Raw genomic sequence first — 24,192 nt, 5'->3', positions numbered from 1 at the left:
CATTGATTGGCTTGAGTTCGGAGAGCCCCGCGTGAATGGGGAATCTGGAAGTGGGCGTGGCTCCCTGCCCAGCTGAGCGTTCTGTTCTGAGGTCGGTGTTAATCGTGCTCAGCGATCAGATCAGAACGAGCTCTGCTATTGTCCGGTGAGTCTCTCTCAATGCAAACTACAAAACGGATAACACGAAGGGATGCTGTTAGCGGGAGGAAATCACTTTAAAACAAACAAACCAGGGTGATGGTCTCAAAGCATCGCCGCAAAGCTTCCCCGACGTTAGTTTCCCCTTGCTCTTTAGCCAGCGCTATGTGGGATGTGGCGGGCTTGCATTTTTAAGCTGTATTAAATGCTTTTACACCCCACGTTTCCTCCAAGGAGCTCAAGGTGGAAAGGTGGTGGGGCTTAAAATTTTAAATATTAAATATTTACCAGGATTTGCATTTTGCCTAATAATAGTAATGGTAATACCATCTGTAAGCGGTTTACATAAAATAATATAAAACGTTCATTAAAAAAATAGCTTTTTCTTTATTTTCCATCTCTCTTCCTTCTCCTTCTTTCGATTTATCCTTTTCTTGTATTTTCCTCCTTCTGGCTTAGCTACTTAATCTAAAAAAAGAGCAGTTTTATTTCGGCATATCATAAAAATATACTTTGTAATGGGTATGTATATGTGTATCTTTGAATAAGTATCAACAAATAAAATAAAATAAATGAGACAAAAGTTATTAAAATACAGGTAACGTGTTGTAGCCGACGTTCAAATCAAAGTAGACTTGTTGAAGTTAATAGGTTATTAATAACTTGGGTTATTAATTTCAATGGGTCTGCTCTGAGCAGGACTAATGTTGGATGCCACCCGAAACTAGCAGTTTTAAAAACAAATTGGACACACTTTATTCACAGAAGCATAGAAGATGGCTCTCATATCACCTCTCGGTCTTCTTTTCTCCAGTCTAAACATACCCAACTCCTTCAGCTGTTCCTCATAGGGCTTGGTTTCCAGACCCATGATCATCTTGGTTGCTCTCCTTTGCACACTTTCCTGCTTGTCAATATCCTTCTTAAACTGTGTTGCCCAGAACTGGATACAGGATCTGACTAAGGCAGGATCTGTTACTCCCACTGATCTGGACACTATACTTCTGTTGATCCAGCCTAGAACAGTGTTAGCTTTTTTTTGCTGCTGCATCACACGCCTGACTCTCGTTAAGCTTGTGGTCTACTAAGACCCCTAGAACTTTCTTATATGTACTGTGCTGCTGTCAACCCAGATGTCCCCCCATCCTATATTTGTCCCTATTGGAATTCATTTTCTTAATTTTGGCCTAGTTCTCCCATCTGCTAAGGTTATGTTAAATCCTTGAATCTTGACTCTGTCTTATGTGGTGTTAGCTACATTTCCTAATTTGTTGGTTTTTTTTAAAGATATTTATTAAAAATTTTAAACAATTAAAAAATTTCACAAACTTAGAAAATACAAAAGAAAATACATAGAGATACATAAAAAAAGGAAAGAAAAAGATAAAAATCCTGTTTCTAGCTTGCTACCTTCATAACCCTCTTTCCTGACTTCCTCACATCTCCCTTTTCTGTGTTCTCTTTTAAAAAAATCATATTCAGCAATATCTTACCCTCTTTCAAATCTTATTATTATTATACATTTCAACTATTATGTCACCAGTTTTTCCCTTCGTATCATTTCGTTTAATTCTACATTTCCTAATTTGGTGTCATCTGCAAGTTTGACAAGCACCCGGCCCAGTTCCTTCAACCAAGTCATTTATAAAGATGTTGAACAACACCGGGCCCAGGACAGAACCCTGTGGCACCCCACTTCTCACTTTTTAAAAAAAAAAAATAATTTTTATTGAATGATTTTATGTTACAAAAAAATACAACCATACTAACACTAAATATAATTAAGAAATAAAAATTGCATACATCAATATTTAGTTTATTTACCGTCTTATTTCCTCCCAAACATTCCATACAAAAACACACACATATGTGCAGACACCCACCCACCCCCGCACACCCCCGCACACAAAATGATAATAATGAAAGTAAATATTTCCCCCCTTTTATCTTCCAAAATCTTTTCTTCAACTTTGACTTCCTGTCAAGTCCCTTTGCATATATTTTATCTTACAATCGAATGTACACAAAAAATAAACCTTTCTATATAAATTTTCCAATACATTCTGAAAACATAATACATCCTTAATTGTTGTCCACCTCCTTTTAGTTAATTTATCACTCGAATGCTAGCACGGAGTCAAAACTATTATTGTATTTTTGCACATATCTTCTATAACCATCCCATTTTCCCACAAATTTTTGCTTTGAGTTTCCTCTGAGTTTACTAGTCAATTGAGCCGTCTCCACCAATTTGTGTGATTTGATTTGCCAATCTGTTATTTTGGACCCTCGCGATCTTTCCATCCCTTGGCCACAAGTATACGAGCCGCTGCAGTTGAACAACACCGGGCCCAGGACAGAACCCTGTGGCACCCCACTTCTCACTCTTTTATGGGATGACAAGGAACTATTGGTGAGCACTGTTTGGGTCAGTCAGCCAGTTTCAAATCCACCTAACTAATATTGTCTAGCTAGCCTACATTTTACCAGGAAGCTCTACTGAAATCAAGATACGCTACACCCACAGCATTCCCCTGATCCAGCAAACTTGTAACCCCAAAAAAGAGAAAAGAAATAAGATTAGTCTGGCATGACTTGTTTTTCAGAAACCCATGGTTGGTCTTGGTAATCAAAGCATCTTTTTCAAAGTGCTCACAGACCGACTGTTTAATTCTGTTCTAGGACCTTTCCTGTTATCTACAGCAAGCTGACCAGTTGGTAGTTGCCTTTTTGAAGATGGGAGCAAAACCTTCCTGCTTCCAGCCCACAGGGACTTCACCTGTTCCCCAAGAATTCTCAAATGTTAGAGGAGGAAGCTCTGAGATTACAAATGTGAGTTCCTTTGGTAATCCTTGAACACGGCTCAGCAGGCCCTGGATAGGTGTTGGACAATTCTACCTTCTCTCTGACACCCAATAGCATTTCTTCATCTTCTCCATGCAGAGGACCTTCTGCTTGCTTGCTTGTTCTTCCTCTTGCTTCAAACATAGCTGCAGAAAACCATTTATTATTATTTTTAATCTCTCTTGCAAGCTCGTTCTGAGCTTCTCCCTGCAAGCGCTGACTACTCATTTCTACATCATGATTTGCCTCTTCTATACATGCCCGTTTTAAATCTAAGAAAAATAAAATAAATGTTTTTATTGATTAGTTTAGGGTAATTTGGAATTTGATATTGAGTATAGAATTCTACTTTGTGAGACCCTCCTCCTCCTCCTCTTCTTCTTTTTAAATATATATCAAGTTTCTAGACCTTATGACTGAGAAGTAGGCTTGAAATTGTAAGGACATTGTAGGACATTTTAGAAGCTGATGATTAAGGCCTGAGGCTTCACAACCTCTTGACATTTCCCTGAATCGCTGCCAAGATTAGCAAAGGAAGCCAGGAAATGCAAACAAAGCAGGCATGTACGGTAAGTAAATTGTGGTTTGAGGATAGTTTCATTTCCTGAATTCTCTCTGCAAAAGTTCTTTTCATTTTCTTTCTTTCTTTTAAAAAATAGGTCGTTTCGTTACATATAACAGTACAAATGTTTCAGAGGTGCAGAAACAAACAATGGCCTTGCATGTTTGACATCTTGTGGCTCACAATTTAAGAAGGAGAATGTTGCAGAGCAGAAACATGGCTATTGCGGGGAGATAAAAAGAAAGCTATGATTAATATGATGATGATTCCCTGGAAGTACATTGAAGCTGTCAGCAATAAATTCTGGGATGCATTCAAATCCAGATAAAGCCATAACTTTGCAGGAACTTCCCAGCCGTAAGCTTGTCCTAAGTTGTTGTTTCCTTGACGCAGATGGAAAGCAACACTGAGATGTCTCGCCAAGTCACTGTTCTCGTGATTGGAGCTGGAAGTCGGGGAAGGAATTATTCCTCTTTTGCTCAGCAGTTTCCTGCACGCATGAAGGTAAGAGCAGCTCAGGGATCTTCTGGGGATTGTGAACACACCCTTCTCCTGATGTCAAAATAGCTCCAGGTGCAGTGGACTTCAAACCAAACACTTGATACTCATCCCCGCCCCCCCCCCCCCAGCAAATGCCCCATTTTTCTGCACTGCGATTTTTGCATAGCACAAACACACAGACCAATGATTTGCAATTCATGATTTTGCCAGGTCAAAAATTATGAAACCGCTATCACAATATGGACTTTAAACTGGTTTTGGACAATACAGTGGTACCTCGGGTTATATATGCTTCGGGTTACAGACGCCGCTAACCCAGAAATAGTACCTCAGGATAAGAACTTTGCTTCAGGATGAGAACAGAAATCGTGCTCCGGCAGCAGCAGGAGGCCCCATTAGCTAAAGTGGTGCTTCAGGTTAAGAACAGTTTCAGCTTAAGAACGGACCTCCGGAACGAATTAAGTACTTAACCCGAGGTACCACTGTATATCAATATATCAACCAGTCCTATTCACAGGTGCGGAGAGTATTGCTTTCACTCAGGCTTCCCGTGGGCATCTGATTGGCTGCTGTGAGCATAGGATGTTGAACTAAATGGACCACTATGCTTTCCATGGTACAGTCGTACCTCGGAAGTCGAACGGAACCTGTTCGGCTTCCAAAACGTTTGGAAACCAAAGTGTGGCTTCTGATTGGCTGCGGGAAGCTCCTGCAGCCAATCTGAAGCTGCAGAAGCCCCGTCGGACATTCGGCTTCCAAAAATTGTTCGCAAACGGGAACACTTGCTTCCGGGTTTGCGGTGTTTGGGAGCCAAAACGTTTGAGAACTAAGCTGTATTGAAATAGCCTGCATTGGACCGTCATAGTCCAGCTATCTGCTTGCGAGATGCTGACAGCTTTCTCCCTTCGTTAGGTGATTGGTGTGGCAGACCCACATCCATTTGCGAGGAAGAGGCTCCAGAAAGCTCATGGCATTGACGAGGACAATGTGTTTGATGGTATGCAATTATTACTCTATATCTCTGCCCTGCCCTTGCTCCAAAACAGAGAGGGTCCCATCTGTGGTCTCCAGCATAATTCATGTAGGTGTGGAGAGGGGGGGTGGGATTGAGAAAATTGACCACTATCAGGATATAGCCTCTGGGTGTCAGAATTCTGGTGAAAATGAAAGAGGCAATTGCTAGTGTGGTGTAGTGGTTAAGAGCGATAGACTCGTAATCTGGGGAACCGGGTTCGCGTCTCCGCTCCTCCACTTGCAGCTGCTGGGTGACCTTGGGCCAGTCACGCTTCCTTGAAGTCTCTCAGCCTCACTCACCTCACAGAGTGTTTGTTGTGGGGGAGGAAGGGAAAGGAGAATGTTAGCCGCTTTGAGACTCCTTCGGGTAGTGATAAAGCAGGATATCAAATCCAAACTCTTCTTCTCTTCCAATGTTTGCTTATTCGTCCTATGTCTGGAAAAGTAAACCAACCCAGCAAATACCAATTGTTGCTGCTGATTTCAATATACAGTACCTTGTGTTTTCTTTGCATTGAAAGGGGGGGGGGGTCTGGATAACCCATTGACAATGTAATTTGGTTGATTCTTTATGGAAATAATGTAAACTCAATTTCGGCACAGCGGACCATGAGACAAATAATGTAGTTTTTGGCCAGTGGTGAACTGCAGAGGAACAGAAACGGCGCTTCATTCAGGGCGGAATGGAAAAACGGTGCCTTCTTACATCCCTGTGACATTGCACAGAAGCTAGAAGTTTCTCCAGTAAATATGCTCCCCATCTCCAAAGAGCTAGCTTACTGCAACATGCACACTGCTATTTCTCCCCTGCCCCCCCCCCCCCCAGTTTTATCCTCACAAAAACTCTGTCAGGAAGGCGAGGCTGAAAATTTTTTAATACATCTCTCTGACTGTTTTGGGGCTTGGTTTTTTCTCTCTCCTCCTGCCTCTGTAAACATTGGCTGAGATCTTATTTTGCTTCGTTTCACACACTGAGTTGTATCCAATGCTAGTGCTACTCAGAGTAGACCCATTGAACTAAGGTAGGTTGATTCATTTCAGTGAGTTTTGTCTGTGTAGAAATTAGTTGTATACACCCCATTATGGTCCGTCCCCCCCCCCCCAAGATGTGAGAATGTACATTTGTGATAAATGCCTGTTTGTGGGTACGGTGATTCCAAGATAGATAAATATTTTTTAGAATTTTCTTCCTAATAATCATTTAAAGGTTATGCTAAATAACAGGTAATGGAGGGGAAGAGAACCCAGCAGCATAATATGTGTAATTTTCTGCTCTTGCGGTTCATCCTTTCACTGTTCAATCTTATTCTTTTAAGACTGGACAGCAGCGGCTGAGAAAGAGAGGTTTGCGGATGCTGTTATCATAGCAACGCCCGACAGCCTTCACAAGGTACTGCTAACGTTCTCCCACTCAAGGCTTCTCTTGAGTCAAGTCTGAGTCATCTCGACTCTGCTTGCGTGCAAACAGTTTTGGTGGCAGTGCTCAGCTTAGCCCTGCGTGAGAAATAAAAGTAGAAGTAGTTTAGGGATATACTTTGAAACAGGAAGGAGTTTACCTTGAGCACACACAGCCTCTGAATCTAACAGTGTCCCCCATACAGCCATGGGAATGCCCACCAAGGATGTTGGAGAATGGAAAGCAGAGAGGAAATTGCCAATGTCAGTTTGTTCCTTCCAAGTCGAGAAATACAATCAGTATTCACTGCTGTTGCTTTTGGTCTGCAAAGGATGTGAAATTGGTTACATTCCGCCTCCCCCATTTCCTTTTATGTTTATACGAGTGGGGTGGAGTAACTCGGCGGCAATTTATTGTGCACAATGAATTAACTCTGCAAATTACCTAAGCCACGTTGTTTCCTGACAGCAGGATGAATAGCATCCATTTTGGCAGAAAGCAAACTGCAGAGGCATAGAAACGGCGCTGCATGTGACGAGCGCAAGGCAGAACAGAAAAGGGTGCCGCCTAGTTTCCCTAATATCCGCTTTGCCATATCACACACACCCCTTTCCCCCTGAAACACCATGTGTGCTTATCCATGCATTTTAGTATGGTTTTTGCAAAGTTTGTTTTACGCATTAAAAACTGTTCTGAAGGAGGAGGCTGTTGGAGTGATCCAAGGGCCAGCCAGTTGCCACTTCCCAAAACCTTGCTTCAGGAAAGGGATGGGGTTATGAGATTGTGCTTAGCGGTGGCTGGTGCCCATGGAGACAGGTAGGGTGGAAGGCAGGGAGCCCACCAGCAGGTGGCGCCAGAGCCAGTGGCTGGCAGAGCCAAGGAAATCTAGTTTTGTCCCCATCCTCCTCCCTGCTGAGTTCTACCAGGGGCAACACCGAGACTGTCTAGTAGGATGCTGGCGGTCTGTGCCACACCTGGGCTAAGCTGTAAGTAGGAAGGAAGGAAGGAAGGTGGGGGCAGGCTGAGGTTGCCTCATGCAACCTGATGGGCCAGCCCCCACTGGTTGTGAATGATACAGGAACTGGCCAATTGTTGCTGTGCAATTCCGTCTTCTGCTGAAAGCCAGAAGACCACCATCCAAACACAGCCAAAATGGAGTCTTTGCGGTTCCAGAGGAGAGGGACCACTGAATAGGATGTCTGCCTTTAAGTTGCTATATATAAAAAAAGAGAACTATGTATTTAGAAAAATCCTTTCCCAAGACACTAAGGATGCATTGAAATGTCAGCTGCTTGGTGGTAATTTGTGGCGGTCTCTTCCCCACTAGGCGCCGGCAGTGGCTTTTGCCCACAAAGGATACCACATCTTGCTGGAAAAGCCCATGGCGGTAAGTGTTGCCTGTGTTAGAAGCTCTCATATACTGTATTTTTTGCCCCATAGGGCGTACCGGGCTTTTTTTGGGGGGGGGAATAAAGGGGGGAAAATTTATTCCCCCCCCCAGGCGCAGGGCTGGGGGAAGCCCGAGCTTCCCCCGACCCCAGCCCCCAGAACAGGCTGCGATCTGCAAGCCTAGGGAACCCGGCAGGAAGTCGCACCGGTCTCGCCAGGCTTGCGGATATCTTCCCGAAGCCCGGGGCGCGTGGCTCAGCGCGCCCCAGGCTTCAGGATGCAGGCAGCTCCCACCGCCAGCCTCCAAACCAGGTCAGGGAACAGCGGGAAAGCGGCGCTCCACCTCCCCGCTGTCCCCCGAGCTTGTGGGGCTGGCGGTGGGGAAAGCAGCGCTTCTCCCCACTGCCAGCCTCCAAACCAGGTTGGGGAACAGCGGGAAAGCGTGCTCTGCCTCCCCGCTGTCCCCCGAGCTTGTGGGGCTGGTGGTGGGGAGAAGCGCTGCTTTCCCCACCGCCAGCCTCCAAACCAGGTCAGGTTTGGAGGCTGCTATCCGCAAGCCTTGGGAGCCCGACGGGAACTCCCTCGGAGCTCCCAAGGCTTGCGGATAGCTTCCTGAAGCTCTCCAGGCTTCAGCGAAAGCCTGCATTCGCCCCATAGAACGCACACACATTTCCCCTTCATTATTGGAGGGGGGAAAGTGTGTCCTATAGGGCGAAAAATATGGTATATATTAGGCATTAAATGGCTCCTTAAACCAGGGTTACAGGTAGTTGCCTTTTGGGGGCCAGACAATTCGAAAGTTGTATTTTTCAATATGACTTTTTGGTTCCTGAAATTCAAGTAAAATATAACGGATAGAATTCATTATATGTGATGCTAGTGTGTGAAAATAGTCGAGATCCAAGGGTCCCTAGGCATGCACCTCCAGGTGTATCTTCACTTGGCTGAAGGCCAGACGCAAAATTTCCCCTGGAGAATTTCGAATGCTGTGTGCTGGCAGGACCTCTTGCTGGAGGAAATTGTTGAGGCCACAGTAGCAAGTCCAGGGTTAACTCAGAGGTATAATGGCTGCATGCTGGACCATAAGGACAGGCTTTCCAGTGGAAAGGAGAAGCTGTCTCAGAGCATGCCAAGCGAGGTCTTTCCTTCCTGGGTCTGTTTTCTGGGCTCCCAAGAATTCTTCCTTGGTTTGTTCTTCTGCTGCCTGTTGACTCTTTGACGCACTTCCTCTGCCTTTGTAGCACTTGGCTGAGATCGAAAAATGTGCACTCAGCTGAGCCAAAAAGTGTGCATGTCAGCTATAATTTCTTTCCTCAGGCCAGAATCTCCGACTGAATTCCTTGTGAGCAGTCGAGCATTTCTTTTGTAAGTCTCTGGGCTTCATGGTCTCGCGTGGTCAGTCAGCCGACCTTGCTGTCTTCGGAAGCCCTCCTGCTCATTCTGCTCACTTGTGAAATTCTAACCGCTGCTGAGAAGACCCAAATGCCTTCAAGAGTGAATCTAGCTGGTTGTTGATCTTCTTCCATTGACTGTTTCCATATGTCCACATCCTGGGGGCCTTTTTGGACTACAACTCCCATCATCCCTTACCCATTGACTGTGCTTGGCTGGGGCTGGTGGGACTTGGAGCCCAACAGCGTCTCTGGAAGGCCTAACCCCTGCCCTAGAGGGGTAGGAAATGCCCTATGCTCTTAAAATAGGTAAGAGCAGGGGGTAGCCAAGGTGGGGGCCTCCAGATGTTGAACTACAACTCCCATCAGCCATGGTCAGTAATCAGGGATGATGGGAGTTGTAGTCCAGTAATGCCTGGAGTGCATTGGGTTCCCCACCCCTGGGCGAAAGGCTCCTCCATGCTGGAAGCACCGTCCAGAAAGGAGTCTCCCTGCTGTGTCTCTGCATAAGTGGCTGATCTGGCTTTTATCAATGGAAACAAAGCCAGGGAAGCTGTGGCCTTGGGATGTTCTTGAACTACAGATCCCAAGAGCCCCAGCTGGCATTGCCAGGGATGTTGAGAGTTGTAGTCCTGGGGGGGAGGGCACCTGGCTTACCCTAGGTGAGGTGACCAGTGTTGCCTTGGCTGAAACTGATTGTTTATTTCCCCCCTCTTTTGATCGATCAGGTAACACTAGAGGACTGTAAAGAAATAGTTCTGGCCTGTAAAACCAACGACGTCATCCTTGCAGTCTGTCACGTCCTGCGCTACCATCCAGTGTCCTTGAAAATAAAGGTATGCCAGCTAGGCAGACAGTGAGGGGAGGACGTACTCTTAAAAATATCAGCCCTTCTAATTCCAAACTCAACCAGTGCGTGTCGACTGGACTGGATGTGAGAGAGATGGCCACTGAGAAGCTAGAGAAGGAGGCGTGGGGGATTAGGGACTTGGGGAGTCCTCTTTCTTTGCCTGATACTTGTTCCTTTTAGCTGGAGATGCCAGGAGTTGCACTTGGGACCTTCTGCGTGCAAATCAGGCGGCCCCACCTCCTTGCAGAGAACTTCAGAGCTATAAAGGGCCAAACCCTCTGGCCTGAAGGAAGGAGTGCTGGTTGTTTCTGCAGCACAGCGGGTTCCCCCCTCCAACCCCAGTGTTGAAGGAACCACTTCTCACAGAGACTGAGGTCTGTGAGTTTTTAACTCAGAGGTAGCGTTTAGATGAGCAAACAGGCAACCCGTCTAACGCAAGGCTTCAATACTAAGCCTCTCTCTCTCTCTCATTCACGAGAGAGTGCAGTCCTTTAAGTGCAAGGAAACAGTGCAGTTCTTACAGGGGTCAAAGGTAGCTTGCCTGCCCTTTATTCTCCTGGTAGAAAGTTCAACGCCGTGGTAATTCACCCAGCCGGCTCCCACAGAAGGGATCCTCCTGTATGCCCTTGACAAAATGCTTTCCTTCACACTATCTATTTTCTATGTCTCCTTCATGTTCTCTTCTCAGACTCCTACTCTACACCTCTGCTGGCATGCACAAAATTTCCCTTTTTTAAAGGAGATGGTTAACGAGGGTCAAAAGGCACAGAACAGTGACTCAGAAGCTTGACCTTAATTACATTCACCTCTTTCACAGGGGAAGGTGGCAGAGAGGGTCCTCTGTGAGTTCTTGTCCAGCCTCCTCAGTGGGTGCAGTTGTCTCCTGATCCTCTACCCAACACAAACCTCAAATAAACTGAGGGAACCAACTGCATTCGCTGGATTGGTTTCTGTTCCAGGCAGGGGGCGAACGAGTGGACACCCTCGGTTTCCACTCCCGTTTTCTCTTTCTCTGACAACTCTCTGCCCTATCTGTTTACAGTGGTACCTCGGGTTACAATACGCTTCAGTTTACATACGCTTCAGGTTACAGACTCTGCTAACCCAGAAATAGTGTTTTAGGTTAAGAACTTTGCTTCAGGATGAGAACAGAAATCGTGCTCCAGCGGCGCAGTGGCAGCGGGAGGCCCCATTAGCTAAAGTGGTGCTTCAGGTTAAGAACAGTTTCAGGTTAAGAACGGACCTCCGGAACGAAAATACTTAACCCAAGGTACCACTGTATTTTTGTTTAGGAACTCCTAGACGCTGGACTGATTGGAGACATCTGCCACATTCAGCACCTGGAACCTGTAAGTATAGAATCATAGAGTCGGAAGGGACCTCATGGGGTCATCTAGTCCAACCCCCTGCAATGCAGGCATCTCAGCTAAAGCATCCATGACAGAGGGCCATCCAGGCTCTGCTTAAAAAACCTCCAAGGAAGGAGAGTCCACAACCTGTCAAGAGGGACCGTTCCATTGTCAAACAATTACTGTCAGAAAGTTCTTCCTGATGTTTAGTTGGAATCTCCTTTCTTGTAACATGAAGCCACGGGTTCGAGTCCTACCCTCCGGAGCGGGAGGAAACAAGCTTGCTCCATCTTCCATGTGACAGCCCTTCAGATATTTGAAGATGCCTATCATATCTCCTTTCAGTCTCCTATTTTCCACGCCAAACATACCCAGCTCCTTCAAGCATTTTTCATAAGGCTTCGTTTTCAGTATTACATGCCCAGGTTACACTGAATCCTATGAAACACGCTTCCTTGCACTCATGATGTAATAGCATGACTCCCCCCACATTTTCTCCTGCCTGTTTCTCTTTTTCCCTTCCCCCACTAGCCCCATGCTGCCCTTATTCAGCCACCTGCCTGCCTGCCTTTGTAATTATATCAGTTCTGGGGAGTGGCACAGCTTGTCAGCTTCCTCCTGCTTAGTCTCAGTGTTGCCCCTTGTAAGACTCAGCAGAGAGGAGGATAGGGATGAAACTGGAATCCATTGAGTCCACCTGCCACTGGCTCTAGCGCCACCTACTGTTGGGCTCCCTGCCTTCCACCCTACCAGTCATCCTTTTGGGCAGTGTACCTGTCCCCAAATTCTTGGTCAAGGACCATGTGTGTGGATGGTGCAATAAAAGACAAATGATACATTATCGAGCTATTCCAGCCTACTTGTAAAAGTGTTTAGCTAAGTTTCTGAGCGGGTGGGGAAGCTCTCATAATATTTTCTCGCATTTATTTGCACAGATTTGTGTGCAAATATGAAAGTCTGTTGGACAGTATACATTTTTTAAAAAGAAAGAAAAAAGAATGTCCTAAAACACACAAAAAAAACATCAGAAAAGCTGCGTTTGTTTACGTGTGCCTATACTAGTTTACGATCGAAAGGTCGGCGGTTCGAATCCCCGTGGCGCGGTGTGCTCCCGTTGCTCGGTCCCAGCGCCTGCCAACCTAGCAGTTCGAAAGCACCCCCGGGTGCAAGTAGATAAATAGGGACCGCTTACTGGCGGGAAGGTAAACGGCGTTCCGTGTGCTGCGCTGGCTCTCCAGATGCAGCTTGTCACGCTGGCCACGTGACCCGGAAGTGTCTGCGGACAGCGCTGGCCCCCGGCCTATAGAGTGAGATGGGCGCACAACCCTAGAGTCTGGCAAGACTGGCCCGTACGGGCAGGGGTACCTTTACCTTTACCTTTATACTAGTTTATGATTTGCATTGCATGGACATGTTAATGTTATAATTTGCTTATGCTTTTAAGTAAGTTGTAAGTCTCTCAGGGGCCTCTAACAAGTGACCAACAAATCTAATACTTATTATTATTATTATTTATTAAAAGTTCACATTATTCGTGGTACAGAGTTGGGCCACCTTTGGGGAAAAGTCTGTTTAAACGAAAAAGGTTTTATTGTCATCCCTGGCTGATAGAGCTAATGGGAGTTAGGGTCCAACAGCTTGTGAGGAGGCAAGTTCCCCACCTAAATTTTAGCACTTCATGCTTTCCATTCCAGCAGCTCTTGCTCCCTGTCTCGAGACTGACCACAGACTGCTTTTCTCTCCCTGACCCCGCCCCCCCCCAGGTTGGATTCTGGCATTTTGCCCACTCCTTTGTACGAGGAAACTGGCGGAACGAAGCCGAGAGCACCTTTTCGCTGCTCGCTAAATCGTGCCACGATGTCGACCTCATCAATTACTGGATGGGCAGCAGAAGGTATGCAAGGCAGAACCCTTCTCTCCTAAGAGGCTGCCATTGTTTGCAGAGGCGGAAAGTGAGCGAGGTCCCAACTGAAGAAGACTGGCAACTTAAGTTGACAGAATATGCACAACTTGCAGGCTTAACATATAGAAGAAGAGAGCAAGAAGAACATACGTATAAAGAAGATTGCCAAGCGTTTATTGAGTATATGGAAAATAACTGCGCACAGCTGAAAACGCTGGCAGCATTAAGATAAATTGAACAGTGTAAATAAACTTTGATGGGTGTAATAATGGGGAAATGATTGGAATAGTTTTTGTAAAATATGCAGGGATGTGTGTGTGTGTGTGTGTGTTTGGGACGTTGCTCTTGAGGAAATCAGACAGGCCCCTGCAGCCCTGAAAGATGCCGAAAATGCATTTGTTTCAAGTTGCAAGTGTTTTAAAGAGAATGGATCTTTTTCCACGTTGGCCATTTGGTCTGGATTTTATTATGTTTTTATTGTATGATGTCTTGATACTTTAAAAAAAATGTGCTGGTGTTTTATAAATATTGTTATAAATAAATAAACCTCAAAATGCCTCTTCCCCTTCCCTCCCCAATTCTTCTTTCAGATGTTTGAAAGTGTCGTCTTTTGGCAACCTGTCCCATTTCACGAAAGAGCACAAGGTCAGTCAAACTTTCCAATGGTTGTTCTTTTATGTTTTTAAAGGAAGAGTCTTTTGTGCATTTTGCCGCACTGGGTGAGTGGAGAATTTGAGCTGCCTCCTGCCAGCTTTCAACTTTGCCCCTGAAATAAAATCAAGCCTCTAATCCATACTGTGGAAGCAATGATGTTCTGAGATGCTGTCTGTGAATTTAATAGTAATAATAGTTTATTTCTTATACCCCGTCCATCTGCCTGGGTTGCCCCCAGCCACTCTGAGCAGCTTCCCTTTACAGGACTGCCTTCAGATGTCTTCTAAAATTCATAAAGTTGTTTATCTGTTTGACATCTGATGGGAGGGCATTCCACAAGGCGGGTACCACTACTGAGAAGGCCCTCTGCCTGGTTCCCTGTAACTTCATTTCTCACAATGAGGGAACCGCCAGAAGGCCCTCGGAGCTGGACCTCAGTGTCCGGGCTGGACAACAGGGGTGGAGGCACTCCTTCTGGTATACGGGGCCGAGGCTTTAAAGTTCAGCACCAACACTTTGGATTGTGTCTGGAAACATACTGGGAGCCACATTCTGGATTAGTTATAGTGCGCCATTTGTTTCTCAGCAATGATTTCTCTCCAACTTTCCCTTAGCCGGAAGGAGCCGCAGATCGCTGTTTAGACTGTTCGGTTGAACAAACCTGCCCGTATTCAGCAAAGAAGATTTATCTGGCACAGGCCGAGAGGGTAGGTACTGGGAGAGGTTCTTACCTTGGAGATAGGTTGATTTATTTATTCCCCCACCACAGGTTAACAAGTTACTCAGTAAGGAAAAACCAAACCAATCACTTAATTTTATTTTTTGTTTTTTTCTGACTGTAGAGGTGTACATTGATCAATTTGAAAGTGCCTGGCAGTTTAGAAAAAGAGTTATGAAAATGATTTCAGTTTGCAACAAGAAAATCACTCACACACACACACACACACACTTGTTTTTCTATATCTATATAATTTAATGTATTTATTTAACTCGCCATTCTCCCAACTTGGGTTTCAAGGTAGCTTTTGACATTTGAAAACACCATTCTAAAATACAAAGTAATAAAAAGAAACCAGTTAAACGCAATAATTAAAGTACATCAGGACATATTTGGAACCAGAAGCTAAAATACAGTTTTCCCCACGGTCAGCAGCCCAGAGATCAGCATTGTCCGCACCTTAGTTTCCAAAGGCCTCTCTTAACAGGAAGGTCTCAGCCTTCTGGTGGAAGGGCATGAAAGAGGGAGCCAGTCTAACTTCCCTTGGGAGAGAATCCCACAATATTGGGTGTATATGGTAAATGGCCACAGAACTCGGTGGGGCTAGTTGGGCTGCAGCAGTGAGGTGTAGCGGTTAGTGTGCTGGCTGGGGAGATCCAGTCTTCAGACTCTGGATCCAGCAGAGTTCTTCTTGCGTTCCTAAGATCCGAACTTGTTGAGGATGGGCTGGATCCTGCTGGGCAGCTGCTGTTGACACGGTCTTCCTTTTGCTTCATCCCAGGGATACTTTGGGTGGCCAGTTTCTGTGGTCTGTCATAGTGGTGAGTACGATATAGAATCGCTGACCAACGCCTTGCGCCACGGCCCCTACGGAAGGTGCGTTTACGAGTGTGACAATGATGTTGTTAATCACCAGGTATGCAGCCTTGCACTAAACCTTCCTTCCTCTTCTCCCCAGCCGCCCTCCTCCGGTTATTTCTTAACCAAATTGACAAGTCACAGAAATGGCAGCATTATTGTCTTGGAAGATGTTCAGTAGGGCAAGTTCTGGGGTGACTTCTAAAACTTGTTTAGTTATTTTGCATATTTCTTATATGATTGCTGTCCAGAAGAGGTGGATTTGGGGGCATTCTCACCACATTGTGGAGGTATGTGCCTGTGGATTTTGGTGAGGTTCACCAGCATTTTGGTGAGGTTCCTGGGTGTATTAGCGCTAGTTTTTGTGGTGTTAGGTACCATCTGTAAGTGAGTTTTCTAGAGTGAGTTCTTTCCTTTCCGCTGATACGGATTTAAAGGGAGGTTTAGACCACATTCTAGTCCATTGGGTGGGGTTAATCTCATAGCCTATGCTCCCCACCCTCCAATTATCCTCTGCACCTTTGCAGTGAATATTTTCTAGAAGTATGAATTGCTTGACTTTAATATAGTACAGGACTGGGGAACCTTTTTTCAAGCTGAGGGCTGCATTCTCTCCTGGGTAATGTTCAGGGTGGCAAAAAGGAGGCAGAACAATGCAAATTTGACCTTTGTGCAGTTTTCTACACACATACATCTCTGTCTTCTGTTTGGGAAAGCAAGAGGCACGATCAGAGTTCAAGGGCAAAGTCCAGTCTGGCATAAACTCTCAGGGAGTTGATAGTTTAAGAGCAGCTGGCTCCCAGTGAGTCTGCAGGGGCAGTCAGCTATATGGCAGTATCTGACATGCACCTCTGATGGCCTCCCGACAACTGACACGAAATAGCAAGGGGACAGTTCCTTATGTCATTTCATTTAACCAATCAGAAACGTCCCTTCAGATTGGTGAAAATAGTAACGACTCCAAGCCAATGAAAGCTGGCCTTGCTTTAGAATTTGAAACCCAAATGTCAATGCTCAACATAAAACTTCTGAATGGTGACATTTTTCATTGTCAGTTTTGGGGGTGGGATGTTTTGTTACGGCTCTACTTTGCTAATTTAAAACAGGGTTTCTCCAGCCATTGCTAGAATACAACTCCCATCATCTCGAGCTAGCAGAACCAGTGGTCAAGGATGATGGGGATTGTAGTCCAAAAACAGCTGGAGACCCAACTTTGGGAAACCCTGATTTAAGATTTCAAGGTTTCAGATATTTGTGTATGTGTATAATCTATCACACACACATCCACACTTTCTATTCCAAGTTTGCTAGCCCGCAGTTCTCAGATAATGTGGTCTGGACTGTAACTTCCATCAGCCCAAGTTGGTGCTTACAGAAGGCATGCTTTGAAACCAGTCTTGAGTTTTAGAAGCATCCGTTTAAATAATGGAAATTGAAACCTGCTTCCAGCTCCCTGCCATGTTCTGTACACCGGTCTTCACTTGTTATTTCATGTTCCTCCTCAGGTTGTCAATATGGAGTTTGAAGGTGGAGCCACTGTCGCCTTCACAATGGTTGGCTTCACACACAAACTAGGTGTGAGGAAAACAACCATCTATGGGACAAAGGTAACCTTAGCTGCAGGGCTCTGTGCATGAAATTGCACCCACAGGCCGCACCCAGGGAATTCCCAATTCTGCAATCTGATCTCCAAGGTCAGTCACTGTCTCTCAGCCTTACCTACCTCACAGGGTTGTTGTAAGGATAGACTGGAGAGTGGGGGGAGGGAGTGCATCCATTACCTTGAGATCTTTGGAGAAAAGGTGGGGTCTGAATAAAATTAAAATCCTTCAGTCAGTTTCACCTCTGGTCATATTAAACACTGGCGGTCTTCAGAAAACAGTTTTACCTTCCTGCATTTTTTATTTTTAGGGAGAACTTTCCTGCGAGGGTTCAGGACCAGTGGAGATTTATGATTTCCTGGAAAGGAAGAAAAGCAGCTTTTCTCCAGATAAAGCAGCCTGTGTCCCAATGTGCTTAAGTGCTCATAGTGGTGCTGACTACTACCTCATGGAGAGTTTCATTTCAGCCGTGGCGGTGAGTTTATTATGCGCATGCACCTCGCTTTAATTCCCCAATAAGTATGGAATTGTATTGTCACACACACACACCCCTCTGCTTCTGAGATTGCCCACTATGCTTTCAAACCCATCTTCAGAGTCATAAAGACTGTACTGTGTGTACACTGGTTTCTGATAGCTACAGGGCACAGCCTGCAGTGCTTTCAAGACTTCGTGTGTGTTGGAACATTGCTGAGGACTTATTTTTTTTGCACGCAAATGCAGATTTGTACACATGGAACATTCTGAATTGGCCTTGGGTGAGGCTTCTATCAGCCTCAGTTCCATCTTCTGTACAATGGGTACACCTAATAACAGGACCTACCTTATAAGCTCGCCTTAAGGATTCCCAAGAATAAATGTGAATTCAAACACTCTGAAGGGCTCTACAAATGCTAGGCGTTTATTATTCATCTCCAGGCCTTGCTAAAACATCTTTTGTTTTTCTCTGAAAAACACAGGAGAATAACCCATCTCTGATTCGAACCGGTCCAGAAGACACCTTAAACTCTCATCTCCTTGTATTTGAAGCAGAGAGATCCAGAAAACAGAATCGGGTTGTGCTTCTAGAACCGTGAAAAAGATAGGGGAGGTGATGTTGTATCTCATGGTCAATTGCTATGCTGGTTTATGATTAACGCTACTCTATGCAGCTGAATCACTTATGATGTAGGGAGCAGCTTGCTTGCATACTTAAAATGAAGCAGTTAACAGCTTGCATTCCAAAGATCTTAAGGGCATCCTTATCATTCCTTTATAGCACAAGAACTACAGGAACGTATTTCAATTTTCTAAGTTTGCATTCAAGGAAGACACGCCCTCCCCACTCTTGATTCTGCAGGAGTTTCTCTCCCTGGAAGTCCCGAAGAAGCCCCCAACAGTAACCAGGGAGGGAGGGCTTTCAGTGGGGCTTCCAATATTCTGAGGAACAGCATCCCTGCTGAGGTATGGCAGTGTGAATTCTTTGCACTTTTTGGAAACACTCCAGGACGTTTTGGTATTTATCATTCTTCCCAGCTGCGTGAAAAGGTCTGTTTTAGGTGTTTCATATTATTTTCAATGCTCCTGCCAACCTAGCAGTTCGAAAGCACAAAGTGCAAGTAGATAAATAGGTACCACTCCGGCAGGAAGGTAAACGGCGTTTCTGTGCGCTGCTCTGGTTCACCAGAAGCGGCTTAGTCATGCTGGCCACATGACCCGGAAGTTGTACACCAGCTCCCTCGGCCAGTAAAGCGAGATGAGTGCCGGAACCCCAGAGTCATCCGTGACTGGACCTAATGGTCTCTTTACTTTTACTATTGTTTTCAAGCCGGTGCTTGCACTGTTCTTAAATCCTGTTTTCGTTGATTTTACTGTAGGTTTGCAAATCGCCTCACAGGAAAGGTGCTTCATAAAACAATTTACCCATGGATCAGCCTTGTATTTGAGGAGCTCCCCTCCAGAGTTTCAGACAGCTGCCCGTTTCCCCTTCCTACCTGAAGATGCCAGAGAACGAGATATTTTAATTAAGGATGTTTTAATGCCCCAATAGAAATACACATAAAAATTGTCCAGTAGCACCTTAAAAAGGTAAACGTAAAGGGACCCCTGACCATTAGGTCCAGTCGTGGCCAACTCTGGGGTTGCAGCGCTCATCTCGCTTTATTGGCCAAGGGAGCCAGCGTACAGCTTCTGGGTCATGTGGCCAGCATGACTAAGCCGCTTCTGGCGAACCAGAGCAGCACACGGAAACGCCGTTTACCTTCCCACCGGAGCGGTACCTATTTATCTACTTGCACTTTGATGTGCTTTTGAACTGCTAGGTTGACAGGAGCAGGGACCGAGCAACTGGAGCTCACCCCATCACGGGGATTCGAACCGCCGACCTTCTGATTGGCAAGTCCTAGGCTCTGTGGTTTAACCCACAGCACCACCAGTGTCCCTGACAGCACCTTAGAGGCCAACTAAGTTTGTTCTTTATTACAGCTAAGTAGCAGTGTTGGTCTGCCGTAGTCAAAACAAAATGAAAAAATTCCTTCCAGTAGCACCTTAGAGACCAACTAAGTTTGTTCTTGGTATGAGCTTTCGTGTGCATACACACTTCTTCAGATACACTGAAACAGAAGTCACCAGCCCTTTATATATAGTGGGAGGGTGGGGAGGGGTATTACTCAGAAGGATGGTGGGAATGGGTGATTGGCTGACAGGTGTGGTAAACCTACCGCTCTCCACCCTCTCACTATATAAAGGTCTGGTGTTTCAGTGTATCTGAAGAAGTGTGCATGCACACGAAAGCTCATACCAAGAACAAACTTAGTTGGTCTCTAAGGTGCTACTGGGGGACCCGGGTGGGACGCGGGTGGCGCTGTGGGTAAAAGCCTCAGCGCTTAGGGCTTGCCGATCGAAAGGTCGGCGGTTCGAATCCCCACGGTGGGGTGCGCTCCCGCTGCTCGGTCCCAGCGCCTGCCAACCTAGCAGTTCGAAAGCACCCCCGGGTGCAAGTAGATAAATAGGGACCGCTTACCAGCGGGAATGTAAACGGTGTTCCGTGTGCTGCGCTGGCTCGCCAGATGCAGCTTTGTCACGCTGGCCACGTGACCCGGAAGTGTCTCCGGACAGCGCTGGCCCCCGGCCTCTTGAGTGAGATGGGCGCACAACCCTAGAGTCTGGCAAGACTGGCCCGTACGGGCAGGGGTACCTTTACCTTTTACCTTAAGGTGCTACTGGACATCTTTTTTATTCTTTTATTATATATATATATATATATATATGCAGGTTTTGGTGTCCTCGGGTGTCTTCCCGTGTAAAAGTTGGGGTGTCTAGGCGACGTTTCGACGAGGTCTCACTCGTCATCTTCAGGCTGGTGCTTTCGGCTTCTTGTTACTGGAACAGAGCAGGATCTCAGTGTTTGAGTTCCTATAAATACTGTTGAGGAGGTGTGGCCTCTAATGTTCTGGGCAGAGAGGAAGTTCCCAGGCTAGTGTGCCTTTTCTTCTTTTGTTTCTTAATTACTTGAGGGATATCTTGAGTGATTTCTTGAGTTGTATCCTGAGTACCACTTAGGTGGGTCATTAGGTGTGGATTAGTTGCTAAAGCCTTTGTGTCTTGACCTCTTGAACTTTGTGAAGAGTTTTTCTGAGAAGATGGTTGTACTGCATTTTGTTGTGCTCTGGCTTGGCTTCGTGTATAGGGGCGAGCTGTGGTTTTGTGGTCTGTGCCAGCCAGATCTGTGTAGGGATTGCAGGGGGGTGCAGCATCCGGAGGTGCCACCATGGTTTGGCTACTGGATGGTATCTGTAATTCATCTGTGGAGAGGGTCTGGGTTTGGGTCTGGTGTGGTTGATTGGTGATGGCGTTCTGTGTGCCTCTGGCTCTGGTGTCAGTTTTTGTGGGGAGGGCTAATTTCCAGATGTCTGGCAAGCGGGATGTGTCGTCACGCTTGTTCATGTTGTGAGGGTGTTTCTCTATCTCGATGGCTTCCATGATTATTCTCTTGTGGTGATGTTCCATGTTAAAGAGCAATTTGGAATCTGCAAAATTAATTTCGTGTCCTGTTTCTTTCATGTGTTGGAAAAGAGAGGAAGTTTTTTCTTCTTTTTTGACGGCATTCTTGTGTTCTGCGATACGTGCATTTATTCGTCTGTTAGTTTGTCCAATGTACGTGGCTGGGCAGACTTTGCAGGGTATTTCATAGACCCCTTGGTTTTCCAACTGGATTTTATCCTTGGGGTTTCTGAGGATATTGGCTATTTTTTGGTTGGTGCAAAAGGCTGTTTTGATATTGTGTTTATGGAGGATTTTGCTAATTTTATCTGTAGTGCCCTTGATATAAGGAAGGAGGGCCATGCCATTGTTTTCTTCTGTGTCTTGGTTTTTGGGGGGTGTTTCTTTTTGGATTAGCTTCGTAACCCTGTTTTGCTGGTATCCATTGGCAATTAACACATTTGAGAGATTCTGTAACTCAGTTGTCAAGTGGTTTTTGTCAGCCAGGCGTTTGGTTCTGGAGATGAGAGTCTTGGCTACGGAGTTTATTTGTGCAGGGTGGTGGTGTGATTGTGCATGTAAGTAGCGGTTGGTGTGTGTTTTTTTCCGGTAGATAGTGTGTCCTAGGGAGCCATCAGGTTTTTTGTAGATTAGGACGTCAAGGAAGGGAAGTTGGTTGTTGGCTTCTATTTCCATAGTGAATTGTATTTTGGGGTGTAGGCTGTTGAGATGTGTGAGGAAGCTATCCAGTTTTTCCTTCCCGTGTGGCCAAATTACAAAGGTGTCGTCAACATATCTGAGCCAAAGTTTGGGTTTGTGTTCTGACTTGTCTAAGGCATTGGTTTCAAAGTGTTCCATGTACAGGTTTGCGATGACCGGTGAGAGGGGTGATCCCATAGGTGCTCCTTCTATCTGTTTGTATCTTTGTCCATTGTGGATGAAGTACGTGTTGGTTAGGCAGTGCTTGGTCAGGTCCAAGATGTATTCGGGGGGATTGTATTTGTTTTGAATGGCTGTCAAGGCTTCATTAATGGGCACTTGTGTGAAGAGAGATACAACATCGAAGCTCACAAGTAGGTCATTGGGATGTAGGTTTTGCTTCTTTATTGTTTCTATGAACTGGAAGGAGTTTGGAACGTGTGAAGAGATGGATTCTGCATAGGGCTGAAGTTGCTTGGCGAGAAATTTAGCGAGATTTTGTAGAGGTGAGCCTATGGAGCTGACTATTGGTCTGAGTGGTGTTCCTTCTTTGTGTATCTTGGGGAGGCCGTAGAGTTTGGGGCATCTGGATGATTGCTTTCGTAGATTTTCACGGGTACAAGAATGCAAGTTTTGGTGTCCTCGGGTGTCTTCCCGTGTAAAAGTTGGGGTGTCTAGGCGACGTTTCGACGAGGTCTCACTCGTCATCTTCAGGCTGGTGCTTTCGGCTTCTTGTTACTGGAACAGAGCAGGATCTCAGTGTTTGAGTTACTATAAATACTGTTGAGGAGGTGTGGCCTCTAGTGTTCTGGGCAGAGAGGAAGTTCCTAGGCTAGTGTGCCTTTTCTTCTTTTGTTCCTTAATTACTTGAGGGATATCTTGAGTGATTTCTTGAGTTGTATCCTGAGTACCACTTAGCAACTAATCCACACCTAATGACCCACCTAAGTGGTACTCAGGATACAACTCAAGAAATCACTCAAGATATCCCTCAAGTAATTAAGGAACAAAAGAAGAAAAGGCACACTAGCCTAGGAACTTCCTCTCTGCCCAGAACACTAGAGGCCACACCTCCTCAACAGTATTTATAGGAACTCAAACACTGAGATCCTGCTCTGTTCCAGTAACAAGAAGCCGAAAGCACCAGCCTGAAGATGACGAGTGAGACCTCGTCGAAACGTCGCCTAGACACCCCAACTTTTACACGGGAAGACACCCGAGGACACCAAAACTTGCATATATATATATATATATATATATATACACACACATATATATATATATATATATATATATATATATATATATATATATAGTAAAAGAATAATAATTAAAAAATGTCCAGTAGTAGTAGTAGTATTAGTGGAGGACAGAGGTGCCTGGTGTGCTCTGGTCCATGGGGTCACGAAGAGTCGGACACGACTAAACGACAACAGCAGCAAATATATATATTTCTACTGCGTCAGATCAACACGGCTACCTACCTGAATTGAATGCCCCAATGGAACTGTTATTCCATCACAACAGCCACCCATTATCTGGAGTAGCGCACATTGAGTTACAACAGGTGCCTAACACCTGCGTTGTTCCGGCTGGTTTTCCCAGCAGGGTGAATGGGTCTTTGCCACATGTATCAGTCTTAAGTATAGTTTGAGTTTTGCTTTAAATGCATTTTCTGGTTTTGAATGGCCATTCATGTACAATCACCTTGAGACACTTTAGGTGATTAACAAAGCACTGATGGTAATATTCTGTATGCAAAGCAGATTCTCTACCACTGAACTTCCCTTCAGACAAATTTAGCCCCCCCCCCCCTTCAGACAAATTTACAAAGGATAAAGCAATTAGTGGCTAATAGCCACGTTGGCTATATACTGTTATTAATTATTAATTTAATTTATATATTGCCCTCTACCCGGAGGTCCAGTAACGGAGGCAGTATGTGTCTGAATACCTAGTTGCCTGGAAGCAATGTTGTGTGATAACGGTTTCATTCTTGGGGAGGGGGAGACTGAACTGGACCCTGGACTAGATGGGCCCTTTCGATTTGCATCAGCAAAGTTCTTACATTCTAAGGGAGTGTTCTACCCCTCCTTTGCCAGCTGCTAGCAGAACATCTGCTTTGCACGCAGAAGGTATAATTATACAGTTCTGTGATGCTATGAATTCCTGGCATCTCCCAGTAGGGCTGGGAGAGAACCTTGCAGAGGTGCTGCCAGTCAGTGTGCAGTGTTTCTCAACCTTGGGTCCCCAGATGTAGTTGGACTACAACTCCCATCATCCCTGCCCACTGGTCCCGCTAGCTAGGGATGATGGGAGTTGGAGCCCAACAACAGCTGGAGACCCAAGGTTGAGAAATACTTGT

General features: G+C 45.5%; 1 protein-coding gene across 4 annotated transcripts; it reads left to right on the top strand.

Moving 5' to 3' along the window:
* Nucleotides 1–34: 34 nt before the first annotated feature.
* Nucleotides 35–20,176, top strand: LOC114602599 (putative oxidoreductase YteT). Of its 4 annotated transcripts, XM_028741010.2 has the most exons (15): nt 46–145; nt 2,821–2,970; nt 3,938–4,048; nt 4,958–5,042; nt 6,376–6,449; nt 7,783–7,842; nt 9,964–10,071; nt 11,378–11,434; nt 13,198–13,328; nt 13,928–13,982; nt 14,606–14,698; nt 15,491–15,625; nt 17,073–17,174; nt 17,479–17,643; nt 18,128–20,166. In XM_028741010.2, exons 2-15 carry the CDS (start codon nt 2,875–2,877, stop codon nt 18,242–18,244), a joined length of 1,389 nt encoding a protein of 462 aa, XP_028596843.2. In that variant the 5' UTR covers nt 46–145; nt 2,821–2,874; the 3' UTR covers nt 18,245–20,166. The 4 variants fall into 4 exon arrangements, 3 of the variants coding, with proteins under 3 accessions (XP_077787416.1, XP_028596843.2, XP_077787417.1); XR_013393571.1 differs by lacking the exon at nt 18,128–20,166 and having other exon boundaries at nt 17,073–17,261; nt 17,479–17,585; XM_077931290.1 differs by lacking the exon at nt 2,821–2,970 and having other exon boundaries at nt 35–145; nt 17,479–20,172.
* Nucleotides 20,177–24,192: the final 4,016 nt, after the last annotated feature.

Source organism: Podarcis muralis, chromosome 7 (genome assembly GCF_964188315.1).
Source record: "Podarcis muralis chromosome 7, rPodMur119.hap1.1, whole genome shotgun sequence".
NCBI lineage: Eukaryota > Metazoa > Chordata > Lepidosauria > Squamata > Lacertidae > Podarcis > Podarcis muralis.
This window is presented reverse-complemented; position numbering and strand designations above follow the sequence as displayed.

Coding starts and splice junctions, on each gene's coding strand:
- LOC114602599 (XM_028741010.2), top strand. CDS start 2,875: ATGGGAGCAAAACCTTCCTGCTTCCAGCCCACAGGGACTTCACCTGTT. Junction 14,699..15,490: donor ATCTGGCACAGGCCGAGAGG/GTAGGTACTGGG, acceptor GCTTCATCCCAG/GGATACTTTGGGTGGCCAGT. Junction 17,644..18,127: donor GTTTCATTTCAGCCGTGGCG/GTGAGTTTATTA, acceptor TGAAAAACACAG/GAGAATAACCCATCTCTGAT.